Source organism: Antedon mediterranea, chromosome 5, assembly GCF_964355755.1.
Source record: "Antedon mediterranea chromosome 5, ecAntMedi1.1, whole genome shotgun sequence".
Classification (NCBI taxonomy): Eukaryota; Metazoa; Echinodermata; class Crinoidea; order Comatulida; family Antedonidae; genus Antedon; species Antedon mediterranea.
Genome location: NC_092674.1, coordinates 8,797,294 through 8,821,593, shown reverse-complemented (window position 1 = coordinate 8,821,593; position 24,300 = coordinate 8,797,294). Strand labels below are relative to the sequence as shown.

Genomic DNA, 24,300 nt, shown 5'->3' with positions numbered 1-24,300 from the left:
CCAATTTTCGCCCTTTTTATTTTTCGATAAAACTGGTTACTGTAGCACAATTGATATGCGCAGAACGCATTTTTCGAAGGTGCATGTTTATTATGCTGTAGTAACCATTTATGTCAAAAAATAAAAGGGTCGAAAATATGCCATTTTTCGAAAATTTTCCTGTACTATAGCACAATTGATATGCGCAGAACGCATTTTTTCGACTCTGTGCATGTTTATTATAGCCTACTATAGTAACCATTTAACAAATTCCCAAAATATCGAAAATTGCAAAATTTCGACCCTTTTATTTTTCGACAAACTGTTTACTATGATATAAGATGATACAAAGCAATATTTGCGCATATATATAAAAAGGCAAATGTAAGAAAGATTTTAAAATGCGTTATTCAAATAATCAAACTTCCTATATGATATAAATACATAACGAAATAGTATTCGTCGAACAAATTGTGCCATTGGTAAAAAAATAACCATATAAGCTGAACAGTTTGTTCAAACATGTTGCCTTCAAATGTGCAAACAACCACATTTGTGCAAACATGGCACCCTCAAATGTGCAAATCTGTAAAAAGGTATAATTCACTAATGTGCAAACATCACGCCGTTAAATGTAAAAACGATTAGTTTTGACGTTAAATGTGCAAATGAAATTCTACAAATGTGCAAATCATTTTTTCCACCTAATTCTAAACAGTCACGGGTTTTTCTAACAATGTTTTCAAATATAGCATTGCAATCCTATATTGTAGTACAGCCTGAAATAATCTGTTTTAAAAATAATTTTCGGGGGATGTAGCTGCTTGCTGGAGATGCAGAAGCTATCGGCGCTGCATACTTTTGAAAATTATCAGCACTGCATTCAGGACTTCTATCTTCGATTATTTAACCCATTCTGGGAATGATGTCTGACCAAGGCTATCAGGACTTTCATCTTCGACTATTTAACCCATTCTGGGAATGATGTCTGGCCAAGGCTATCAGAACTTTCATCTTCGACTATTTAACCCATTCTGGGAATGATGTCTGACCAAGGTTGTCACGACTTTCATCTTCGACTATTTAACCTATTCTGGGAATGATGTCTGGCCAAGGCTATCAGAACTTTCATCTTCGACTATTTAACCCATTCTGGGAATGATGTCTGACCAAGGCTATCAGGACTTTCATCTTCGACTATTTAACCTATTCTGGGAATGGGGAATGATGTCTGGCCAAGGCTATCAGAACTTTCATCTTCGACTATTTAACCAATTCTGGGAATGATGTCTGACCAAGGCTATCAGGAATTTCATCTTCGACTATTTAACCCATTCTGGGAATGATGTCTGACCAAGGCTATCAGGACTTTCATCTTCGACTATTTAACCCATTCTGGGAATGATGTCTGACCAAGGTTGTCGGGACTTTCATCTTCGACTATTTAACCCATTCTGGGAATGATGTCTGACCAAGGCTATCGGGACTTTCATCTTCGACTATTTAACCCATTCTGGGAATGATGTCTGACCAAGGTTGTCATGACTTTCATCATCGATTATTTAACACATTCTGGGAATGATGTCTGACCAAGGCTATCAAGACTTTCATCTTCGACTATTTAACCCATTCTGGGAATGATGTCTGACCAAGGCTATCAGGATTTCATCTTCGACTATTTAACCCATTCTGGGAATGATGTCTGACCAAGGCTATCAGGACTTTCATCTTCGACTATTTAACCCATTCTGGGAATGATGTCTGACCAAGGCTATCCGGACTTACATCTTCGACTATTTAACCCATAGCTGACCAAGGCTATCAGTTTTTTGATAGCCTAGGTCTGACTTGGTTAAATCTTGCAGATGATCTCAGTCACTGATTCGGACAGTGAAGGTTTTTGTGTCACTTTTTAGGTACATTTGTCTCAATCATTAACACACTACCATATCCAAAAATAATTGCGTTACGGAGTAATTCTGTTTTCTGATTAAATATGTTTTATTGACCAAAATGATTGAATTAATTGAAATGGTCTTTCTTTAAGGACATAATTGATGTCAGTCCATAGCAACCACAAACAGAACATAGCCCTTAGAAAGAAGACTAAAATTACATCGACATAAAGTATATTTTTGCACACAGACAAAACATGCGTCTTCTTTGCCCCATGTTGAGTTGATTAAGTTAAAAAGAACAATTGTACAATATAAACATAAATAGCTAGACATACATAGGCTATTAGAACAAGTATTCAACGAATTCAATGGATCTATAAATAGAAAGTCTATTTTTAGAACAAGGATAGAGAGTTAAAACTTCTATAAATAGAACAGCACATAGTGCAGGTGTTACATTTGATCATCACGAAGTCAACGAAACAAATACATGTAAGTGAAGAGAGATTGAGTTGAAATTAGAATACTGTATGCCTATATGTAAATAATTGTAATCTAAATAATGGACATTCACTACAAACAAATTGCCTTCACTAAATGTATGACAGACAAGTCTTAGATCAATTTTTCGTTTTTTTTTCTTCAAGCTTACAGTTATTCAGCATGCAGCTTATTAAACATTCAAAAATAGACGAGATATCTTAATCCCTTGTAACATCTAGCGGGATAAAACGGCCATTAAATTTGTACCCAAGTAAGGAAACTTGAAAACGAGGGTCGGTCGAAAGTAATAATTAAGAGCGGACATTGTATGGAACCATAGACGAAAATTATGCTAGTTGTTCCAATTTGACCAGAGGCTGTACCGTGACTGTTGTTTGGTTTCAAAAGGAAGAAAGCAAATAGTCAAGCTTGGTTCCCACTAGTATAGTATCAAACCAATAACGATGCGATGAATCACCAGAACTGCTCGGTTGCGTTGTGGCTTATGAGAACCAAGATTTAAACTAACCACAGTCACTATTCACAAGCAGCAGTTCAGATGATCCATCACGTCGTGATTGGTCAAATTACTTGCGGTGCTTTTACGCCCAAGTGGGAACCAACCAATATAAACATGATAAGTGGTAAAATAAGTTCACGCCCCATATATAAATATGAGAAAATAGAGATGACCGACCCAGATGTTTTCAAACCACTTGGATAACATTTTCTTGGCCTAAATTAAGAACAAACCGGTGAACCAACTAGGTTTACTTAGTACTACTAAAACGTAGGCTACAATTTCTGTCAACTGTTTACATAAATGTGATTTTAGGAGGGGAATGTAATAGGAATTAATAGACGCTTACTATATAACTTTACAATAAAATTTAATGACAACAAAACAAGAAGATCGACGTTCCATGATGGTTCCGAAACGTCGATATTCTTGTTTTTTGTCATTAAATTTTATTGTAAAGGAATGTAATAGCTAGTAAAAATAAGTAGGCACCGTTGAAAGAACATTTAACCAAAAGTATTTTATCAGATGTACTGTACAATATACCGCATTTGTATATACATATGCAATGTTATGTGCACTGAATATATATATACAAATGTATATTTGTGTGTATGTGTATATATGTATATACATACAAATTCATTCATAATACATGTATGACTAAAAATACATATTACATAAAATTGAACTAAATTGAAGACACTGTTATCAAACTACAGTACTTAAAAATATATTAACATCTTAGAACCTTAAGTAATTATTAAAATAAATGATGTAATACAAACAAAAATATTATGTAACAAATAATTTAAAAGAATCAAGACGCCTAAATTCTGAGAAATATAAAGACGCCAGCAGATACAAATACAGTTTTGAATGATTTTTCTGGCAACACCCAATTACAAATAGCCCACTTTATTATAACATAGCCATACCCATCTGACCACAGCACAAATTGCCAGAGGGTTGCTAAAATATACCCAATTAAACAGGACCATTTCATACAACATTACCAATGAAAGTTTTTTTTCTTTATAGATACAACTCTATTTTAGTTTTAAATATTCAATAATTGACTACACAATTAATATTAGTTACTGGTATCATTACCACTAACAAGTAAATCATAATTTTAAAACAACAAACTGTTTGAGTATATGTACTGTAAATGACCAAATTTGAGGTGCAGTGCTGTAGATGTATAGTAGAGAGTAACACTTAAATAGAGAGCTTTGGCAAGGACCTGAAATTCTGATTCACAGATGTTTGAATTTGATTTGGCAATTTTCGTCAAGTCGTCGGACGATCTTAAATTATTATTGCTCAGCATGCGTATTTGAAACTTCTTTTGTGTTGACATGTATATTGTTGCAAAAAATATGTAATAATCTAACACCACTTTATGTTGTAGTCAAATTAAATTAAACGTTACCAAATTTGATCATTTACGGAAAGTAAAATACATTCTTTTTCTGTACACAAATGATGTACACAAAGCAACACAATAAGTACATTTCATGAGAAAAAGGCAATGACAAAAAGTCTTTTTGAATGAATGATGAGTGAAACACTTTTCTTAAATTTTTACAAAGCATAGGCCTACCTGTACACACACTGTACATTAATATTACTTTTTTTTTGTTTAAAATGTCTTATTTAAATTCAATACATATTAATAATACAAATAGCAGAAAGCATTGATAAATTTATATATATATATATTTCATCAAAAGAAAATTACAATAAATCTGAAAATTTAAAAAGGTCAAGGGTTAATGTTATCTGTATCGAAACCATGGAAACAACCAAGGAATGTTTGTGATTTTAAAAGATAATTTTAAAATAATACTGTAACTTTATGATCAATTTAAAATTTAGAACCAACATTATTCCCATTTACATTAAAGAAAAATAAATTTATATTAAGCAAAATGTCTTTCGGAAGAAAATTTGTGTTTGAATTTAGAAGTCGAATAGCGAACCCAGAAATATTTACCTTAAATATATTCTGCAATTGACCAAAGCATTTGCAGACATTTACATAACAACTATTTACATTTCTAAAACAGACCAAATTTAATTAAGTACAGTACATATAAATTAAACCACAGAGCTTAAATTTGAATGAAAAATATAATAAAATTCTATGATTTAATTATTCAATATTTAAATATTCCCATCGCAGTGTTAACATTAAATTATTAATGTTATTTAAATTCATTTTTTTTTATAATTCATATTCTAATATTTTTAATTTGTTGAAAATAGTTTTAAATTCATTTTATTTAATCTCTTTACACTGTAAATAATATTTTTCTTCCTTCCAAAAAATGATAAATTATACTTAACACACATCAAATATTATCATATTAGAGTGTGGATTAACATAATTGATAAAGAACAGAAATGTCACATTTACTTATTATAAACCAAGACGGACTCCATTGAAACTATCTTTACACAATATTTTCTGTATTGGAGTTAAATTGTGGTCTATCTATCTAGCTGTGGTTTAGCTTGTTGTGTGTTCACACGTAATCTGTCATATATTCTCATTGTAATCGACCGGTGGGAAGGTATTTTTAAATATATTTGTATTTCGACTAAACGTGTTCAGTGCCCTATCACTGGCCTTCATTCATGGAAATTTGCCTCTGGCTGAATCTGGCGTGTCAACATACATGTCCACACATAACGTCCATATACCTGTTAACCTGAGTACCAGTCGACTACCATGTAAAATCGAAAATTCCCTATTTACACAGTGGTATAAGAAAGTTAAATGATCAAATAAGCATTACTTCAGTTAAAACTCCGATATAATTTATATCAGAAAAAAAAAATCATATATAGCATATAATGTGCGTTTTTTGGTAAAGTTTGTCCACATACCAAATAATATTATTTGGACAAAAACACGTTTTATTTGTATGCAAAATTTGATTAGAGTAAGGTGACCGAATATAAGTTTGATTTTGATATTGATTCAATATATTGAGTCTAAAATATTATTACAAAATTTTTATTTTGAATTGAGTGATTGTTGGGAAGAAATATTGACTGCTCTGTAATAAAAATGTATCATTGCTAAAAAGAGCGTTCAATGGCAAACTAGTGTTCTTATACAATTGTTAGATTTGATCATTAACAGCAATATATACATTAAAAAGCAAGTACAGTAAATACACTCTCTGGCAACATTAAGGCACTTAAACGCAAAATAAATTTCCCAAAAGCTTTATCCCCACACAACTGTCAAAACCTGTTTTCAAACTTCAAACATTATATGTAACTTTTTTTTTATATATTTTACAGACACAAGTCACTTAAATAGATAATTTTGGCCACGTTTTAAAAAATAAAATAAAACTTCAAATGAGTCACTGAATATTGCAAACAGGATTTTAAATGTACAGATATTGTCTTTGGAATAATTCATTCGGGAAAGAAACATCACAAAAATGATTGTACAATAAACAAGAAAACAAAGCAGATATAATTACTAGGTATAAATTCATTTTAAAATATGCGTTTTCAACGTTTCTAAGCTGTAGATATGATTTGGAATATTTGATTTGGATTTAAAATACTCTTTTACAAACAATTTTAATAAGCAATTATTTCTCAATAAATGGAAGAGTAGCTTTAAAAATATTTTATAAAATGTTTTGTGGTCGCTAAAGAACTCTGCAATGGAAATAAATATGCAGAGGTTCACTATTGTCTGTCCTTTTGTTAAAATATTTATGTACTAGGTTGCATGATGTCCGAAAAAGATAAATATAATTCTATTATATAATGTAAGATTAATATATATATATAATTTTTATAAATCTAAGTTATGAGTAACTAGCCATCAGAAAAGCAAGAATAGCAGCAAACACAACAAAAACAACCATGAAAATGATGATCATTAATTCGTCGGCCATTGGTTGTCGTTGCGCCTCCTCAATGTCCTTGACATCCGAGTTGTACGCTCCAATTGGTTGAGGCTGTGTGGTAAATGGTGTTCCTGGACTAAATGGACCAATGAGCTCGGTCGAGTCATCAGCAGATAGTCGAACAGCACACACACGTACTCGATATTCGGTGTTTGGAGTGAGATTGGTTAAAGTGAATTTATTGTCGGATCCTTGGTAAACCTATCGAGACAATAACATAATTATATGTGCATTGTAGACCTGACCATGGAGGAATTATTTAGATTCGACAACTAATTGTTGAGTTGTTTGTGGATTCATTATAGTTCCTATATGATGGCATACCAAATGAAAGAATAATTGCATACATTTGATTGTACAGTGAAACCTCTCTTTTAGAAGTACTCCTATTACTATTAAGTGGAAACTTTTTGGATCCCGATAGTGTTTACCATCATTAAAAATAAATAAGTACACACTGTGCCACACTAGTCGTTATGGGGCATTTTTATTTGTCCAAAAGTTGTCTCTTTAATAACTGTGTCTGTCTCCTCCGTAACATAATTCTTACCTTATTATAATCATTTTCTAGATGGTAGCATATTGTATCATCTTGTAATGGAGATACCTCTTGCCATTGTAATTCACAGCTACTTGGAGTTACACTTACAACCTTTGGAGCTAGGATCATAAATGGTAATGGTTATTGAATGCAATATGGGTATATCATGATAAAAAAAAAGAAACATTACTCACCCAAGTCTACCAATATGCTATTAGTGTGTGAATGAAATTCTAATGAAAGCTATTTTCTTTTTTTTTAAACAGAAATTTTGTAACATTCAGCATAGTTATTTTTTGTTATATGATTTTTAAAATGTTTTGGTCCCTCTGTATATTATATACCAATCCCCATTTGGGCTTTGTGGGTTCTGTTTTTTTACCTGAATATATATATATATATATATATATATACAGTACGTAAATTGAAACGATAAAGATGAGGAAATCTGTGAGAATGGGAAAAAATCACCCCAACCGACACTCGAACTTGGAACCTTCTGCTTGATATGCAGATGTCCTAACCATTAGACTACTGGGGCTTTCATGGTATTGTTCAAACGCGATTGGATAACAACTCTTTTAACATTCTTGACATAGTACGGCGGAACAGCACTAGTTCCTCAATTGTATGCACACGCACCAGAGATCAAATTGATACGCCCTATGCCCGATGTGTTTATATATGTATATAAAGAAATGAAATGTATGTTACCTTTCATTGTACCAGGAGGTGCTTTGCCAGTTAAAAATGTATGTACCTCTGAGAAAGGACCGTCCCCAGAGTTGTTACTTGAACATATCCTAAATCGATATTCAGTCTGTTCTGTTAACTTGGAAACCTTAAAATTCATATTAGCACCATTGTAAACCACACAAAACCTGTAATAAAAATAAGTTTTTACTAGTATTTTATAAGATGGGCACTCTAGCTGTGGAATATAAAATATGCTTGATATGGGCAAGCCAGTTTAGCAGTGTGTGAACCAGAGTAGTGGGTGCAACTTCTAACTGGCGTATTCATATTCATATTCATTTATTATCCAGAAAAATTTAAAAAAATACAAAAAATACAAAAAGCATAAATTACAAAAAACGACAACAAGCAAAGAAAAAACGCACAACACTATCCTGGCGGATTGTCAAAAAGTTGTATATGATTAGCCGAGAGGTAATGCAGCATATTGGCTGGTATCTGTCCATGTTGTAATTTCGTGTTATACTGTAGTTGACTCTCTAGAATATGTATTAATACATCTATGACAAATACCCACCTTCCTCTTTTATCTTCCATTTGTAAAGTATAGTTAATGTTCTCTGTACTGGTCCTTATATTATCACCCCACTTGAGCTTCAAGCTCTGATGTCCACATAGCACACATTCTAACTTTGGAGGGTCTGGAGGTAGTGGCATTGTCTGTGCTTTCAATATTGTACTAGATGGTCCCTCTCCTATATCATTCACTGCTCTCACACGTATCCTAAACAAATATACAGATTGCTAATTAATAAAATACATACAATAGGTAGATGTGCATGTCCATGCTTGTGCACAACATAGTATATGAGAAATGCATATTCAAATTTAACTTTTTATTGTATTTAATATTAAAATGGGTCAGTAAAATGTCTATTGGTACCATGTTCAATGTTCATTAGTACCATGTTCATTGTTCATTAGTACCATGTTCAAAGTACATTGGTATCATGTTCAATGTTCATTAGTACCATGTTCAATGTTCATTAGTACTACGTTCAATGTTCATTAGTGCCATGTTCAATGTTCATTAGTACCATGTTCATTGGTACCATGTTCAAAGTACATTGGTATCATGTTCAATGTTCAGTAGTACCATATTCAATGTTCATTGGTGCAATGTTCAATGTTCAATGTTCATTGGTGCCATGTTCAATGTTCATTGTACCATATTGAGTGTTCATTGGTGCCATGTTCATTGGGACCATATTCAATGTTCATTGGTACCATGTTCAATGTTCATTAGTGCCATGTTCAATGGGACCATATTGAGTGTTCATTGGTACCACCATATTCAATGGTCATTGGTACCATATTGAGTGTTCATTGGTACCATATTCAAAGGTATCAGGTTTATAGGTATCTTACCTGTATTTTGTATCTGGTTGTAGCTCTTCAATACAGTATTCATTTACATTATCTATGTGAATAGCAGGTAAATCACCAATATAAATATTATAAGCTATAATTTCTGCACCAAAATTCTTAGGTTCAGACCACGAAATTGTTAAAAAGTCACAGGAGTGGTCAATAACCTGTAGATTTGACACTTGAGCAGGCACAGAGGGTGGAGTGGTTATTGACGCAACAGCACTGAATGGTCCTGCTCCGGCTTGATTTACTGCTTGCACTCGGAATTGATAAAATGATGCCGGTAAAAGATTACGTACTTCACAACTACATTGACTACCACAAGAAACCTGTCAAGATTAAGTTTTTAAACAAGTTGCTTATACACTGCTAAACATTGTATGCAATTTAAAAACTTTTACATGGATTATCAGTTACTTTAATTTCTTACTTACCATCGAAAACACATTTTCTTCACAAGCTTTTTCTAATCGATACTGTGTAATTTCAGCTCCATTGGAATAAGGTTCTTCCCACGTTGCACAAATCATCGTTGCTAATAACCGGGTTTCCACACTTAATTCTGATGGTGCTTCAGGTGGACCACAACCTGTTTGTACCTCTAACGGGTCAGAAAAATGACCAGTCTACAAAGAAAAGCGAGACTAGTTAGCTGTTGCTAAGTAATCTTTCTCAATAATCTTAATCAATAAATTTAAATACATTCAAATGGAGCCTTAATATCTAATACGTACGTATGTTAGTATTGGGGTGTGTTTCTAAATATTTATTGGCATGTCTTCTCTCTATATGTATTGTTTTTGTCATACTTTTTATAATAATCATTCTGCCATTTTTATTAGCTTTTTTGATGTATTTTAATATTTAAGGTGATTATATATATTATTGATGTATTTTTAATGTTATGTATTGAGATGCCAAATAAATGAATGAAAAAAATGAATGAATTACAATGTGAAGTTTTTGATAATAATATTTTTATATATATACATATTTTAATTGTTTTAACTCAGAGCAAATGAATTTCTCCTTTGGAGATCAATAAAATTATTCTGATTTTGACAATTTGCTTACCCCAACTTTGTTGAAGGCACGTAATTTGAAAGTGTACCATCGACCTGGTAGCAGACCGTTTACCGTGCATTCAAGGCAGGTGGCTGGGCCCTCATGTACTTCTTTGGCAACATTATCAGCTGATGTCATTTCTATTGAGTAGTTTGTGATGGAACTACCACCATCATAAGCTGGTGGTCCTACAAAAAGTGAGGTAACCACAATGACAAACGTTATATTACACAACATATGCAAGTGTATGTATATATGCAAATATGCATTAATAATATGCAAATGAACATTGATAATATGTAAATGCACATTGATAATATGTAAATAAACATTGATAATATGCAAATATACATTCATAATATGCAAATATACTTTCATAATATGCAAATATAATATTCATTTATAAAGGTAAATGTCCATTATTCATAATATGCAAATAAAATATGCATTCATTTAATATGTAAAAAGATCTATTCAAAATATGCAAATATGCATTCATTATTATGTAAATATGCATCAGCAGGCTCATATAATAATAACTAAAACTTACCCCATCGAAGATTAACAAGGTTGGCTTTGGGTCGCCCATGAACTCTGGGTTGAAAACATTTACCGGGACATATAGCAGGAGTTGTGAAGGTAGATACATCAGAGGGCTGGAAGGAGAATTTAGATGGCTCAAGAAATTGTATATTATTGCTGCTTAAGGCGCTAATAACATCATTTACTGATTATAAAACTATTATTGTATTTATTTTGATAATAGCACTGCTGTCCTGTACAATAAAGAGTTGTTGGTAGACATGAATAAACTCTAAAACAATTTGTATGCTAAATTTATCCAAATTTTCCAATTAGTATTAGATCAGTATTTATTGTTCAGGTGTAATACAAAATGGTAAAGTTGACAAACAAAAGTACTGTTACCATTTAATTTACTATACTATATGATTATAATACTATTAAACTGAATGACTAATGTTATTGTTTGATGGACGGAAAACAAATTCCAGAGTAATTGATTGTTATATTGAACGTTATATTGAACTTACTGGACTTTGACCACCTGTGCTTTGGCATGAGACTCGTAACCGATATGTTCCTCCCGGACGCAGATGATTCAACGTTCTTTCCTTGTCGGGTCCACTCTGTACCAAAACCCAATTATCATCTACGAGAAAAGAATATTGATAAAATATTATGTACTAAAAATCAGTGCTGAATATTCTGCAACCTTAAATTATCTATGCTTGAAAGAACAGTGAACTTCTGGATTAACACATGAAATTAAATTATCAGAGCTAAATAATGTTTATGAGTTACCAATCTGAAAATTTTAATTATTTATGATTGAAAAAACTGGATTAACGCATGGCATTATTAAAAATTTTTCTGCACTTAAAATTGTAAATGATACATACCTTGGCCCTCTGCAACTTCTAAATAGTACTTAGTAACTGTAGCACCACCAGTATCCCTCGGAGGTTCTAAACAAAAAAAATTGATTAAAATTTTATATTTCAGATTTTATATTTTAGTAATAATTAATAGAGAAACTATGTTAGAAAACCAAGATCATGGTCAAGGCTTATAAATTATGTTAAAATAAGACAAGATCTAATGTGTAGTTGGTAAACAAATAATAAAAGAATTTAGTTTACAAAAAAAATATAATTTTGATATAATACAGGAAGAGTCAATGATGACCTTTACTGTTACAGAAATCAGAAAGTAGAACGCAGTATATAGAGTTAAGGTAGGCCTCAAATTCTAGTCTAGTTTTCAGGTCATCCTCCAAAATAAAAGAATTTAGTTTACAAAAAAAATTTAATTTTGATATAATACAGGAAGAGTCAATGATGACCTTTACTGTTACAGAAATCAGAAAGTAGAACGCAGTATATAGAGTTAAGGTAGGCCTCAAATTCTAGTCTAGTTTTCAGGTCATCCTCCAAAATAAAATATTCTTCAGATGTTCAAAAGTTTATTTAAGAAAACAGTTAGTTCTCTTGACAAAACTTGACCAACACCCTCTTTAGCAATGAAATATCCTGCCCACAAACTTAATAGGGTTTTATATACATCTTCTATACAACTAAGATTACGTTGCAACATGTTAAATATTTATCAGATATTTTGGAATACCCATTCCAGGCCTCTTTGACATTTATCCAAGGTAAGACTACAGCGTCTTCAGAGTCCATTGTTCTATGAAATCTATTCAAGGCGTTTGGGATGAGAATTGAATTATGATTGGTCAGACGCATACTGGCGTAATGCCAGACATCGTCAGATCACCACGTGATAGGATATATTGTCTGGCAAAGCCACCCTTTTATCTAAACAATATTTTATATTTTATTATAACATAATATGTTAGTATGTAACTTAGTACATTTTTCTGTGTATGCTGTGGGGAAGTATGAAATGACTCATACTTTTGAAAATACATATTATATAACTTACTGTATAGACCTTTACCAATATTAAATGTTCTGGTTTATATCTAAATGTTTAAGTTTTTTAAGAGTGGTGCTTACTTTCATAACTTCAGAAAATGAATTAATTATCATTGAACGGTAAACAGTAAAGAGTGAAAAACTTGCCCTGGCCAGAATCTTCTGCTTATCATTAATATACAGAGGAATTTCATGCTACTTTTAATTTAATTTCTATTATATATTATAACACACATGTCAGAGTATATATTTTTTATTTGATTGTTTAATTCTATATCACATGCTGTTTAGTATTTAGTTCCATAGCACGTTCCATTTAATGGTTCTATGACATGGCAGCTTTGATTGTTTAATTCTATATCACATGCTGTTTAGTATTTAGTTCCATTGCACGTTCCATTTAATGGTTCTATGACATGGCAGCTTTGATTGTTTAATTCTATATCACATGGTGTTTAGTATTTAGTTCCATTGCACGTTCCATTTAATGGTTCTATGACATGGCAGCTTTGATTGTTTAATTCTATATCACATGCTGTTTAGTATTTAGTTCCATTGCACGTTCCATTTAATGGTTCTATGACATGGCAGCTTTGATTGTTTAATTCTATATCACATGCTGTTTAGTATTTAGTTCCATTGCACGTTCCATTTAATGGTTCTATGACATGGCAGCTTTGATTGTTTAATTCTATATCACATGCTGTTTAGTATTTAGTTCCATTGTACGTTCCATTTAATGGTTCTATGACATGGCAGCTTTGTATGTAAAAGTTTTAGAATGTTGTGCCACACAGGGTGGTGACTTTTGCATACTTCGTCTATAACTACGGCCAAAATTTGAGCGCCACCTTTTAATTCCTTGATTAAATGAATAAAATAAATGTTTTGTATTTGTTTTCTCCTTCTCCTTTTAATTTCTATAACCGTTGGATAACAAGATAATAATGTAATACAATCACACAAATAGAGATGTTGGCACATAATAATTAAATTTCTATTTTGGGCGATTCATAATATCTTTTGGTTTCATCATGTCAAAATGCTCCATCATATAGAGAGTCTAGGATTTCCTATACTGTATCTTTAGGATATGGAAACTGGAGAAGGAAAAAAAAAGATATTATAATGTAAATGTTCTTACCCCATGATACTTTGAAGTAATCCGAGTGCACCTTTCCCTTAAGAACTGGCTTTGATGGTGCTTGTGGTTTGTCAGGCTTAGTCCTAAATGTCACTTGCTCACTTGGAGAACTCCCACCTTGATCGTTATTTGCAATTAACTAAAAATCAAAATTAGGATCAAAGGTCAAAGTTATTCTACTATAGTTATCAGAGCCAAGCAACCTAACATTTTAATTTTGAGTTATATTTTTTGTATCAAGCACTTTTGTTAATGCCATCCATCAAGTGTAACAAGCATATTATTACTGCAGTAATGTATTTATTAGTCAATTTCAGTAGAAGTTTATAAGGCAGTCACTTTAAACAGGGTACATGATTATCCCCCAAAAAACTTTGTAAACAATTACAACAGGTTAAAGAAAACAAAATGTAGGTACTGCAGTATATGCAGTAGAATCATTGTTGTTTATATAAAAAATTCAAAATGCAATAAAATATTGTAATAAATGGAGTTTTCTGTAGAACATGGACTAAATGTGATGCTTTAATGGGAACTTTGTTAAATTTTAGAAATATATATACCACCACTAATGTACTAAAAATATCCTTAGAGGAGCAAATAAAGACTAAATTTTTCTCGAGTGGAAAAACATATTTGGATATGGAAAAAGTATAATATATACAAATTTGAGAAAAAAAACATTAAGTCAAATTACCCTAAACCTATAATCCATATTTCGATGTAGATTTGTAACAATATGCGAATTTTCTTCACCGTTGTAAACCACTTTCCAACCATGTTTCTAAAAATTTAAAAAATCATTACTTTTACTGGTATTACTAATTAAACAAATAAAGTTATGATGGCATCCATAAAAATATACACAGCAAATGGTACAAATATAATTGTCTTTGTTCTATTGTTAAAATTTACAAATACAGGTTGTAAAATAAAATATGACTATTTGTTTAAATTATTCATTAAGCAAAATAAAATACACTGAAACAAATATTGAGTTCAACGTTGCAATCTATTTGATAATGTGAAATATGTAGTTCTCAACTTGCTATAATTAATTTCAGTAATCATATTTTTTTTATATGTCAACACAGTCATTCTGTGCATGGGCTCATTTTTTGGAGCATTTCATTTCATTATTTATTCGGTCTATTTCAGTATTTACCGGTACATAAAAAAACAAAAAAATTGAAATTTGGGAGACCAGGGTCAACCTAAGTGAACTTAATCACTGTAGCTGAACCGGTTGACCCAACCCCAAATTCAGTTTAAACATAAAAGACAAAATACAGTTAAAGCGAATCAAAATGAATGTGAACTTTTCTAATGAAGGCTGATGGGCTTTCTGGGACTGCAGCAAGTCATAAAAACTAAAGGCAACCATGCTGTGTTTGACACTCGCGGAAGCAGAGCTGTTTGTGGAGTTGGTCATTAATTCAACCGTAATTATTGTGCTTTGCCAGGTGTTTTCCATAATTTTATGTGAAATCATCATTTATGTAGTTTGTATTCTGTATGTCTGTAATTGGACCAAAGTTGTCGTACTGTTCCGTAGTAGTTGAGAGCACAGAATAAAAAAGTCTTACATTTGTTTGGTCATCCAATTGTAGAGTATATCTTGTGACATCACTTTCCACCGGCGGCCATGATAATTCTAAATGACTGATGCCAGCTTCTTTGAGTGAGGGAGCTTCAGGAGTTGCGGGAACCGTACCAGACGTGTAGCAATGTATTGTTGAACTATAATCACTGCAAAAAAAAAAATGAATTAAATTATGTTATATTTTAGCCAAAATTGGTATCAAAATGTCCAGAATTGTACTGGGAAGTTTTTAAATGACATTTGAATCTACTCTCTGTGGTGGGTATTGATTAGTATTGATTACTATACCTTTCTCCGAATTCGTTAACAGCTTTTAATTGGAAGGAATATTTTGTTGCTGGTTGAAGCTTTGTATAACGGTACTGTTTTTGGGATCCTTTAAAAATTTCCTGAAAATTACCACCGCTAATGCCCTAAAGAAATGAAAAGAACTTCATAAACATTAATGTATCTATAGCATGCTCAAGAATGTGATAAATATTGATTGATATAACAATTTCTAATCCAGTACAAAGTGCATGTTGATATTGATGATGTAAAACTAAATAAATATATGAAGATGCTGGTTATTTTATCATACAAAAGATTTTTTCATGATGGAGATAACAAAATATCTCTTTAATCATTAGGTGCTATGTTTTTCTTTTGTTCTTTAAATAACTTTAGCAATTATTTACCTCCGCCAAAGAGGTGTATGTAGTCATCGCATGTGTTTGTCAGTTTGTTTGTTAGGAGGATTACTCAAAAAGTTATTGCAAGATATTTACCGAAATGAAACTACTGATAGATATGTGGTCATGGACCACTCCATTAAATTTTGGAGGCAATCCCGACTATTGTCCGAATTTTGGACCACTTTTAAATATCGTTTTCAGACTTGCTAGTGTTAAAAGATAGGAAAAACTTTTCAAAAGCCGAGAACTACTTGTCCAAAAACAGGCAAGAGTTATGATTTGTAATTTAAAAACATAATTTGATTTAAATGTACTGGTGTTTTGATACAAGTAGTTTTAAAAAACCTATTTCTTTTAAAATTCACCCGTTTGTTTTTGGCGTTGCTGTTCTATTGTTAGTCAACTGAAACTATTGTTAGTTGAAGGCTGGTTACATAATCATTACACCAAATTCGCATACACATGGTTGTAGTGAAATTAGCCTAAATCACAGACAGCATTATATTGAGACACAACAATTTAAAAAAAAAAATTTTTTTTCTGTAAAATCTTATGTAGAATTTTACAGTAGGCGGAGGTATGCACTCTCGGAGTGTCGTTGTAGTTAGTATTCAAGAAGGATGAACATTCGTTACTCCCATGAAAGAAAAACATATAGTATGTATGGAAAATGGATGTGCTTGGGCGAGTGGGCGGAGACAACCACTATAATAGATGTCTAAAGTTCTTCTAGCCAGAGATGTGATCATTCAGTCAAACATTTTTTATCATCACAATCCCCAATACAGTACTACCTTATTCATAATTTAAACTAAGTAGGAGGAACTATATTCATGTTTTAAATATGAGCCAAACCTAATCAAAATATTTACATAAACTAAATTTGTGCAAAAATAATGAAGTAACTGTTAATAATTCATCTAGGTTGAATGAAGTTTTACATAATTAAGTATCATTAACGAGCAACCCATTAATATGCAGAAGAAGGGAATTGACCGGTGAAGTTAAGGTCACTGAACCCTAGTAAACTATTGAAAGAAGCCATCCCCGGTATTGTTTTTGGTTTTCAAAGAAAGAAACAAATGATAGAATCTCAACAAAATTGTCCAGTAGTACAAAATATATTGTCTTTCATTTGTTTTACAGAAGTTCCCCCTTAAGCATGGTTCCCACTAGCGACGCAACACAAGGACGTAATGCAACGCAAGTGAATTGACCAATCACAAGCGATGGTTTATTCACTTGTGATTGCTAACTGTCTATAACTTCACTTGTCATTGGTTAAAACGCTTGCGTTGCGTTTACGTCCTTGCGTTACGTTCTATAGGGAACCAAGCTTTAATAAAGATGTTCTCTGTACCAAAGGAGGTTTTCTATAATGTATATTGCTTTGATAGGTGCTGTGTGCGCTAAAGATATAAAACAAAATGTTTAAAATGTGTACAGTACATCCTACAATCAAACTTTAACTTTTCAAACTCAATGATGTAAGTTGAGATTACAATAGACAAAGTGACATCCTTAATACTATTAATCCAAATACGCTGTTCCCCTGTTTATTTTGCTTAATGTTTCTTTATAAACAAAGAATGACAAACTCACATGATAGATTTCGTTAAATAAAGACACAGATTAGATTTATATAAGACATTCATTGGTTTTCCAACCACTTTATCAACACCTAGTGTGATTACATCATTTGATGGTAGAAAGGTGGGGTGGGGGCGGAGGTGACTGGCAGTAGGATGAGTAATGATCGTTGGCCAATACTGCCTCCTACAGACAAACAAATTATATATTACATAACTAATAATCAGTATGGCCTATTTGCATAAGATTACTCCCTCTGTTTCCGGGTGGTCTCCCCCCCCCCCCCCTAAAGATGCGCCACTTGTTGTTTGATACTGTAGTAATAACAATATGTGATAAAATGTTACATTTACAAGAACAACAATAACTCTCACCTTATCAGATTCTAGTATATAATCTGTTATTCTGGATCCATTGTCATTCGGAGCATTCCATTTGATTACTAGGAAATTTTTATTTTTCTGTAAACATCTTGGTCCTACTGGCTCATCCGGTTCACACCCACTAGTAGTAAAACTTGTGGGTTTTGATGGCGACCCACGTACATTTTCAAATATTGCACTCACACTAAAAAAATCATCAATTATTGTTTGAAAATTGTTCATGAATAAAAAAAAAAGCAGGGGTAGATCTAGGATTTTTTCAACGAAGAAGCAACATTAACATTTAATATTTAATAGTATGTCAAAAACAGATATCAAAAAATAGCTAGCAATAATTTAATTCTAGTTATGCAAGGGCTGATTCGCGTGTATAGTAATATTATGGTAAAAATGATGAATTTGGCAAAGAGCCTAGGAGGGAGCCATGGGCTAATGGTCCAACACGGAAGTGGGTACCTCTCAAAACAATATAACTAAATATTTAAAAAGTATATAAAAACAGAATAAACTGGACATCATTACATTTTCAAGTCCTGCTGAGGAAAGATGAGAGGGGAAAATAACAACCAGTCTTATGTGACCCATATTCACATACACCCCCGAAAGGGAAATATATTACATGGCTAGCCCTAATTAGGAGAACACTAATAAGGCGACAATTAGTCCCTTTAATATTGGAAATTATTTAAGATCATGCCACTGATAATATTTTAATCATATTTAATATATGTTACATAAAATAAATTATATTAATAAATACACAAAATGTAAACAAAAACTAATGAAATAAAATAAATTTAAATTTTATCGTTTATGACTTTTGAATACAATAAGAATATTTAATTTCATCTTTGGAAATTTTTTAAAAATAAATATTAATTACTAATAAAATAAATTATGTTATTTCTGGACTTAATAAAGATTTTTGGTAAAAACAAATTGTTATTATATAGCGCAATTAAAATTGATGAATATATCAACCTTTTCAAATAAAAAATTTTGATCATGTTTTAATAAATATTATGCTTTTAATTTAATTATGAATGAATATCAATATAAAAATAATTGATTATTATGATTTTATTGGTACAATATTTCAATATAAAAATATTAATAATTTGATTATCATTGGGCATTCCGAATAATAAGCGATATAAAACATCATAATTCATCGTTGTCGACATTACTCAATTTACAGGATAATAGTTTGACGATGGTCGCATTGCTTCAGTGATTTGCATAACACTTGCACATATGGAAACGCTGTTTGTTTCATGATAAGTCCTTTCTCCGTACGGAATACCACAGTTGTTTAGATTCCATATGGAGAAGATCAACGAGGGCTTGACTGCAAAACACATGTTTGATGGATTCTACTCAGTCAGATATATTCATATATTGCTTTAACAGTATAATTTAGCAGTTGCTTAATTCACAGGAATTAATCAAATAAATTATTATTTAATACAATAAATCCAAAGGTAAATTACTGAACAAAAATAAATGTTGTGGATCACAGAAAATTGTACATCAAACAGCAATATGTTCTATTTATAGAATATATCAATATGTTTTTATAATTAATGTTTATTTTTCAAAATTAATGTTGTGTAATATATTTTTTGGGATAATTCCAAAATACAATAATTTCATTTTAAAACCTTTAATGTCAAAGAGACATTAGCATAATAAAATTTAATTTGATCATACTTAAATAGTATAAACTTCAAACACATGTAAATTATGCAAATTATTAATTTGCATAATACCCACCTGGCTTGATATTCTGTAGCTGGTTTAAGATCAGAGAGATCAAACTGCATCTCAGTATCACTATAAAGATAAAAACATGTTTTTAAACTAAACAAGCACGAATGTGCAATACTCGGGGTACAGCGAAAGAAGCTGTATACAGACGTATACAGTTAGAAAGTAAAGAAAATAGGTTTCGCCAGGGCTCGAACCGGGACCTTCTGCGTGTTAAGCAGACTTGACAACCACTATCCGAAGAATCCGCATATAACCATATAACTACATAACGCTGTGGTGTGTGTCACACATTGTGGCTTCTTAATTAAACAAATTAATTAACAACAAATTAAAAATCCGGCTCTATAGCTTTGAGGACATGTCCCTGTAGTATGTTCATGCCAAATCCCAGCTCAATACTATAACGAATAAGGGAGGAGTAGTACTTTAAAAATCGCACTTTTTACTCAATAGTGTCCAGATGGAGGAAGAGAAGGAGAAAATGAGTAAGTACTAGACTCGGGTACCCCGAGTAAAAAGTGTTTATGTCTATCTGTAACGACGGTAAAAAAGTAATATATATAAGAAAAAAAAGTTACTAAATTCTTCATAATGATTTGACTACACTTATGTATTGTTATTGCATAACAAATTATACACAATTAGATCGACAAATTCATACATAATTAGAGAAACAAAGGAAAAGCCTATGCCAGTAAATGAACTAAAATAGTGAAAATAAAAGCATTGTATAATATTAACATATATAATATATAAAACACATGTTGACTAACAAAAGATCTCAGAACATAGTCTCAATTGTTCACAGTGGTTGGTATTATGTTTATATCAGAATTATTCAGAAGGTAATGAAGCATTGTAAGACATTAGACATGATGTTAGCTGAATTATACTACTCAACAGATAATGGCAAACTCCTAGAAACCATCAATTAGACACAAAACCCCAAGTGTGTTAATGTTGCACAACATATTTTTTCATAGTGCGTTCTACTAACTACATATTTCATCGAACCGATAATCCAAGATATTTGAGACGTATTATAAATGAAATGACTACGGACGTATAATGCGTTCATCGTAGGACCAGAATGCTTCAATTATGGTCTCTAGGGCATTAAAGGTTAACTATCATAAGAGCCTCCTATGTTCATTTGCAAAATATATTTCATCATTGCACTAAGATATTGAAGACGATAAAGTAAATAAATTGATCAAGATGAAACAGATAATTAATGTGACATGGGCTAGCAGGCTATGGGTGTCAAATGATTCGATCGAATGAATGTTGCACAACATATCATTGTTCATTCTAGTCAATATTTCATAATAATTTAACATAATATTGGAGATTTTTCAATGATATAAATAACTGAATGCATGTGTTTAAAGTGAAACCAGAACAGTTGCATTTCTGCAAAACACTCCCATTTGAGATGTTTATTTTTAGAACACAGACAGTTTACTGGCATAAAATACTACCAAAAAAAACTCAAACTCAAGCAAATTTACTATATTTAACTTAGCTAATGTACGACCATCTGCGGTGATAATTTATTGATCCACCCCGCCCACATATTAGTTGCCTTTGCTCGTTGCTATGGTGGTCCCCATGATAAATACCCTCCTAAACTGACCACCGATTGCTGTGTATACAGTGGATATGGCATCAAAGGCTACATTAACTATTATATTGTAAATTAGATATCGGAGATTTTATAATGTAAATGATATAAATACGGGTTATTAAAACATAATGTATTAAACGTGGACCGGAAAGTTTCACTGACAGTCTCTGGGGGCAGCGAAGGCTACTGTAACTATCGACTATCTCTTGGGGCATGTAATGATAGATATGTTTGATGTATTGTTCATCTCTCATCGTAATAGGTTTTAACAATCTGCTTAAATATTCTACATCTTGTTACAGTAGGCTAATTATAATTTACATACTGTATACCTAGTTAAAGATGTATTGCCTGAAAAAATAACTCTGAACAAATTTTTTGTTGAATACTATGCCATTTTAATGTAACATAATAGTTATCCACATTGACCAAAAATTGGATCGAAAAAAATAATGTATTTACCTGAAAAAACTGTAATTTAAAGCAAAAGGTGGCTAAATTGGCTCCCAGCCAGTGGTTTTTGGTTGAATTTAACCATTTATTTTGTCAATTTATAGGTGAAAACATTATTTCCTATGGAAATGATTAACTACAAAATAACATAGTCAAAGTCTGATTTATTTAATCTTAATTTTTCATGTTTTTGGGGGACAATAAATCTTTAAGAGAATATTTCTATTTCTATAATTATTAATGTACTGTTATGAAAATTAGATATATAAACAGTTTTCAAATTATTTTTAAATTTTTGTTATAAAAATTCAAAGTGGAACCAGAAAAAATGTATAAAGCTCTGCCTACAATATCGAACTTTATGTGTGATGTGCTTAAATATGGTAGTGATATGAAATCTTCATGTCCATATTTGGGCAATTCACATTTTTTTTGTCACATAAAGTTTGAGAGTGTAGACAAAGCTTTAGAGCAATCTCACCAAAGCAACCAAAAATTAAACTCTGAAACTGTTTTAACAGCAAGGCACAAAATAACACTTTAAAAATGTCCTTTAAGAATTCCCTTCACCCGCCTCAATGGACCTCATCATTGAAAAGCTTTCTGTGTCTATTTAGGAAAGGGTGGAAGTACAATAGGGAATAGTCTATGCATGTCTGACAGAACAGACTGGACTATTGCCAGATAACTTTAGATGGTTGCACGTTGCACAGATCACTTAAAAATCCAATGTACTGCACCAGAAAGGTGTCACTTTGATGTGTGGATATAAACATAAACAATTTGTCCTCGAACATTGGTTATATGCCAAGTGGGATTATAGAAACATTCTGAAGAATTCTATAAACGGTAATAATGTACGGTATTGGCATGAGTAATCTAGGATTCTTGGTTCAAACCATGCAACATCAATGTTCATAGTAGCTTTTGTTTGAGATGAATGATTTTCACAGTAAAAATTTGCTTCTCTACATAATTTTATGGAATTGGATATGGAAAGTTGGATGGAGAAATTCATGTAAACCTCGCTCTAAACAATAACAACAATGTACAATTTACAATACCTGTCGTAGTGACTTTGTGGCCTTCCCTGCGTTGACATAGAGACTTCATACTTCATCCTGGATCTTTCAATATTGGCCGACGATAAGTCCTCATTGCTAGGCTGGAAGTTCCACTTGAGTAATGCTGACCGAGCTAGAATGTCTGTCACTTCGGGACTTTCAATGCATGACAAAATTTCACGTTTCCGACGAATATTTGGATCTTCAGAAAGAAATAATGAAGCAATAACAAGGTTAGCTTTTTAATGATGAGTAGCAATCTTCACACTGAAATGGCATTCATAATGACAACCACTTTGTATACTGTGATTTTGAAAAATAATTGCCATAATGAAGAAAATAAATCCAACAGATATCATATTTATGTATAGTGTGTCCCTAGTAATACCCCTTTTTATGCCTCTTACAATACATTGATCATAGCCTTCTTTGTCTATCAGAAAGAAGAATTTTATATTGTTATTTTAATATAGGCCCCAATATGGAGTTCAACTGACCCCTTGTAAGCCCCCTATGTTTGTGTCTAAGATCGCAGTCCAATGTATTTAGACCCCTTGTAAGCCCCCTATGTTTGTGTCTAAGATCACAGTCCAATGTATTTGGATCCCTTGTAAGCCCCCTATGTTTGTGTCTAAGATCACAGTCCAATGTATTTAGACCCCTTGTAAGCCCCCTATGTTTGTGTCTAAGATCGCAGTCCAATGTATTTAGACCCCTTGTAAGCCCCCTATGTTTGTGTCTAAGATCACAGTCCAATGTATTTGGATCCCTTGTAAGCCCCCTATGTTTGTGTCTAAGATCGCAGTCCAATGTATTTAGACCCCTTGTAAGCCCCCTATGTTTGTGTCTAAGATCACAGTCCAATGTATTTGGACCCCTTGTAAGCCCCCTATGTTTGTGTCTAAGATCGCAGTCCAATGTATTTAGACCCCTTGTAAGCCCCCTATGTTTGTGTCTAAGATCACAGTCCAATGTA

The 24,300-nt window shown here is 32.1% G+C and overlaps 1 protein-coding gene across 3 annotated transcripts in view; it reads right to left on the bottom strand.

Moving 5' to 3' along the window:
- Nucleotides 1-1,956: 1,956 nt before the first annotated feature.
- The window catches only part of LOC140050113 (fibronectin type-III domain-containing protein 3A-like), an 82,600-nt gene continuing 60,256 nt past the window's right edge, over nucleotides 1,957-24,300 (bottom strand). For all 3 annotated transcript variants that reach the window (XM_072095151.1, XM_072095153.1, XM_072095152.1), the window contains exons 5-21: nucleotides 23,325-23,526; nucleotides 20,184-20,243; nucleotides 18,402-18,594; nucleotides 16,052-16,176; nucleotides 15,747-15,909; nucleotides 14,858-14,944; nucleotides 14,161-14,299; nucleotides 11,979-12,044; nucleotides 11,610-11,728; nucleotides 11,108-11,213; nucleotides 10,567-10,745; nucleotides 9,927-10,118; nucleotides 9,490-9,821; nucleotides 8,639-8,845; nucleotides 8,080-8,246; nucleotides 7,375-7,484; nucleotides 1,957-7,025 (exon numbers count right to left, since the gene is read on the bottom strand). In XM_072095151.1, coding sequence (XP_071951252.1) covers nucleotides 6,723-7,025; nucleotides 7,375-7,484; nucleotides 8,080-8,246; nucleotides 8,639-8,845; nucleotides 9,490-9,821; nucleotides 9,927-10,118; nucleotides 10,567-10,745; nucleotides 11,108-11,213; nucleotides 11,610-11,728; nucleotides 11,979-12,044; nucleotides 14,161-14,299; nucleotides 14,858-14,944; nucleotides 15,747-15,909; nucleotides 16,052-16,176; nucleotides 18,402-18,594; nucleotides 20,184-20,243; nucleotides 23,325-23,526 — 2,750 coding nt within the window. In that variant the 3' untranslated portion in view covers nucleotides 1,957-6,722. The remainder of the gene's footprint in view (nucleotides 7,026-7,374; nucleotides 7,485-8,079; nucleotides 8,247-8,638; nucleotides 8,846-9,489; nucleotides 9,822-9,926; nucleotides 10,119-10,566; nucleotides 10,746-11,107; nucleotides 11,214-11,609; nucleotides 11,729-11,978; nucleotides 12,045-14,160; nucleotides 14,300-14,857; nucleotides 14,945-15,746; nucleotides 15,910-16,051; nucleotides 16,177-18,401; nucleotides 18,595-20,183; nucleotides 20,244-23,324; nucleotides 23,527-24,300) is intronic.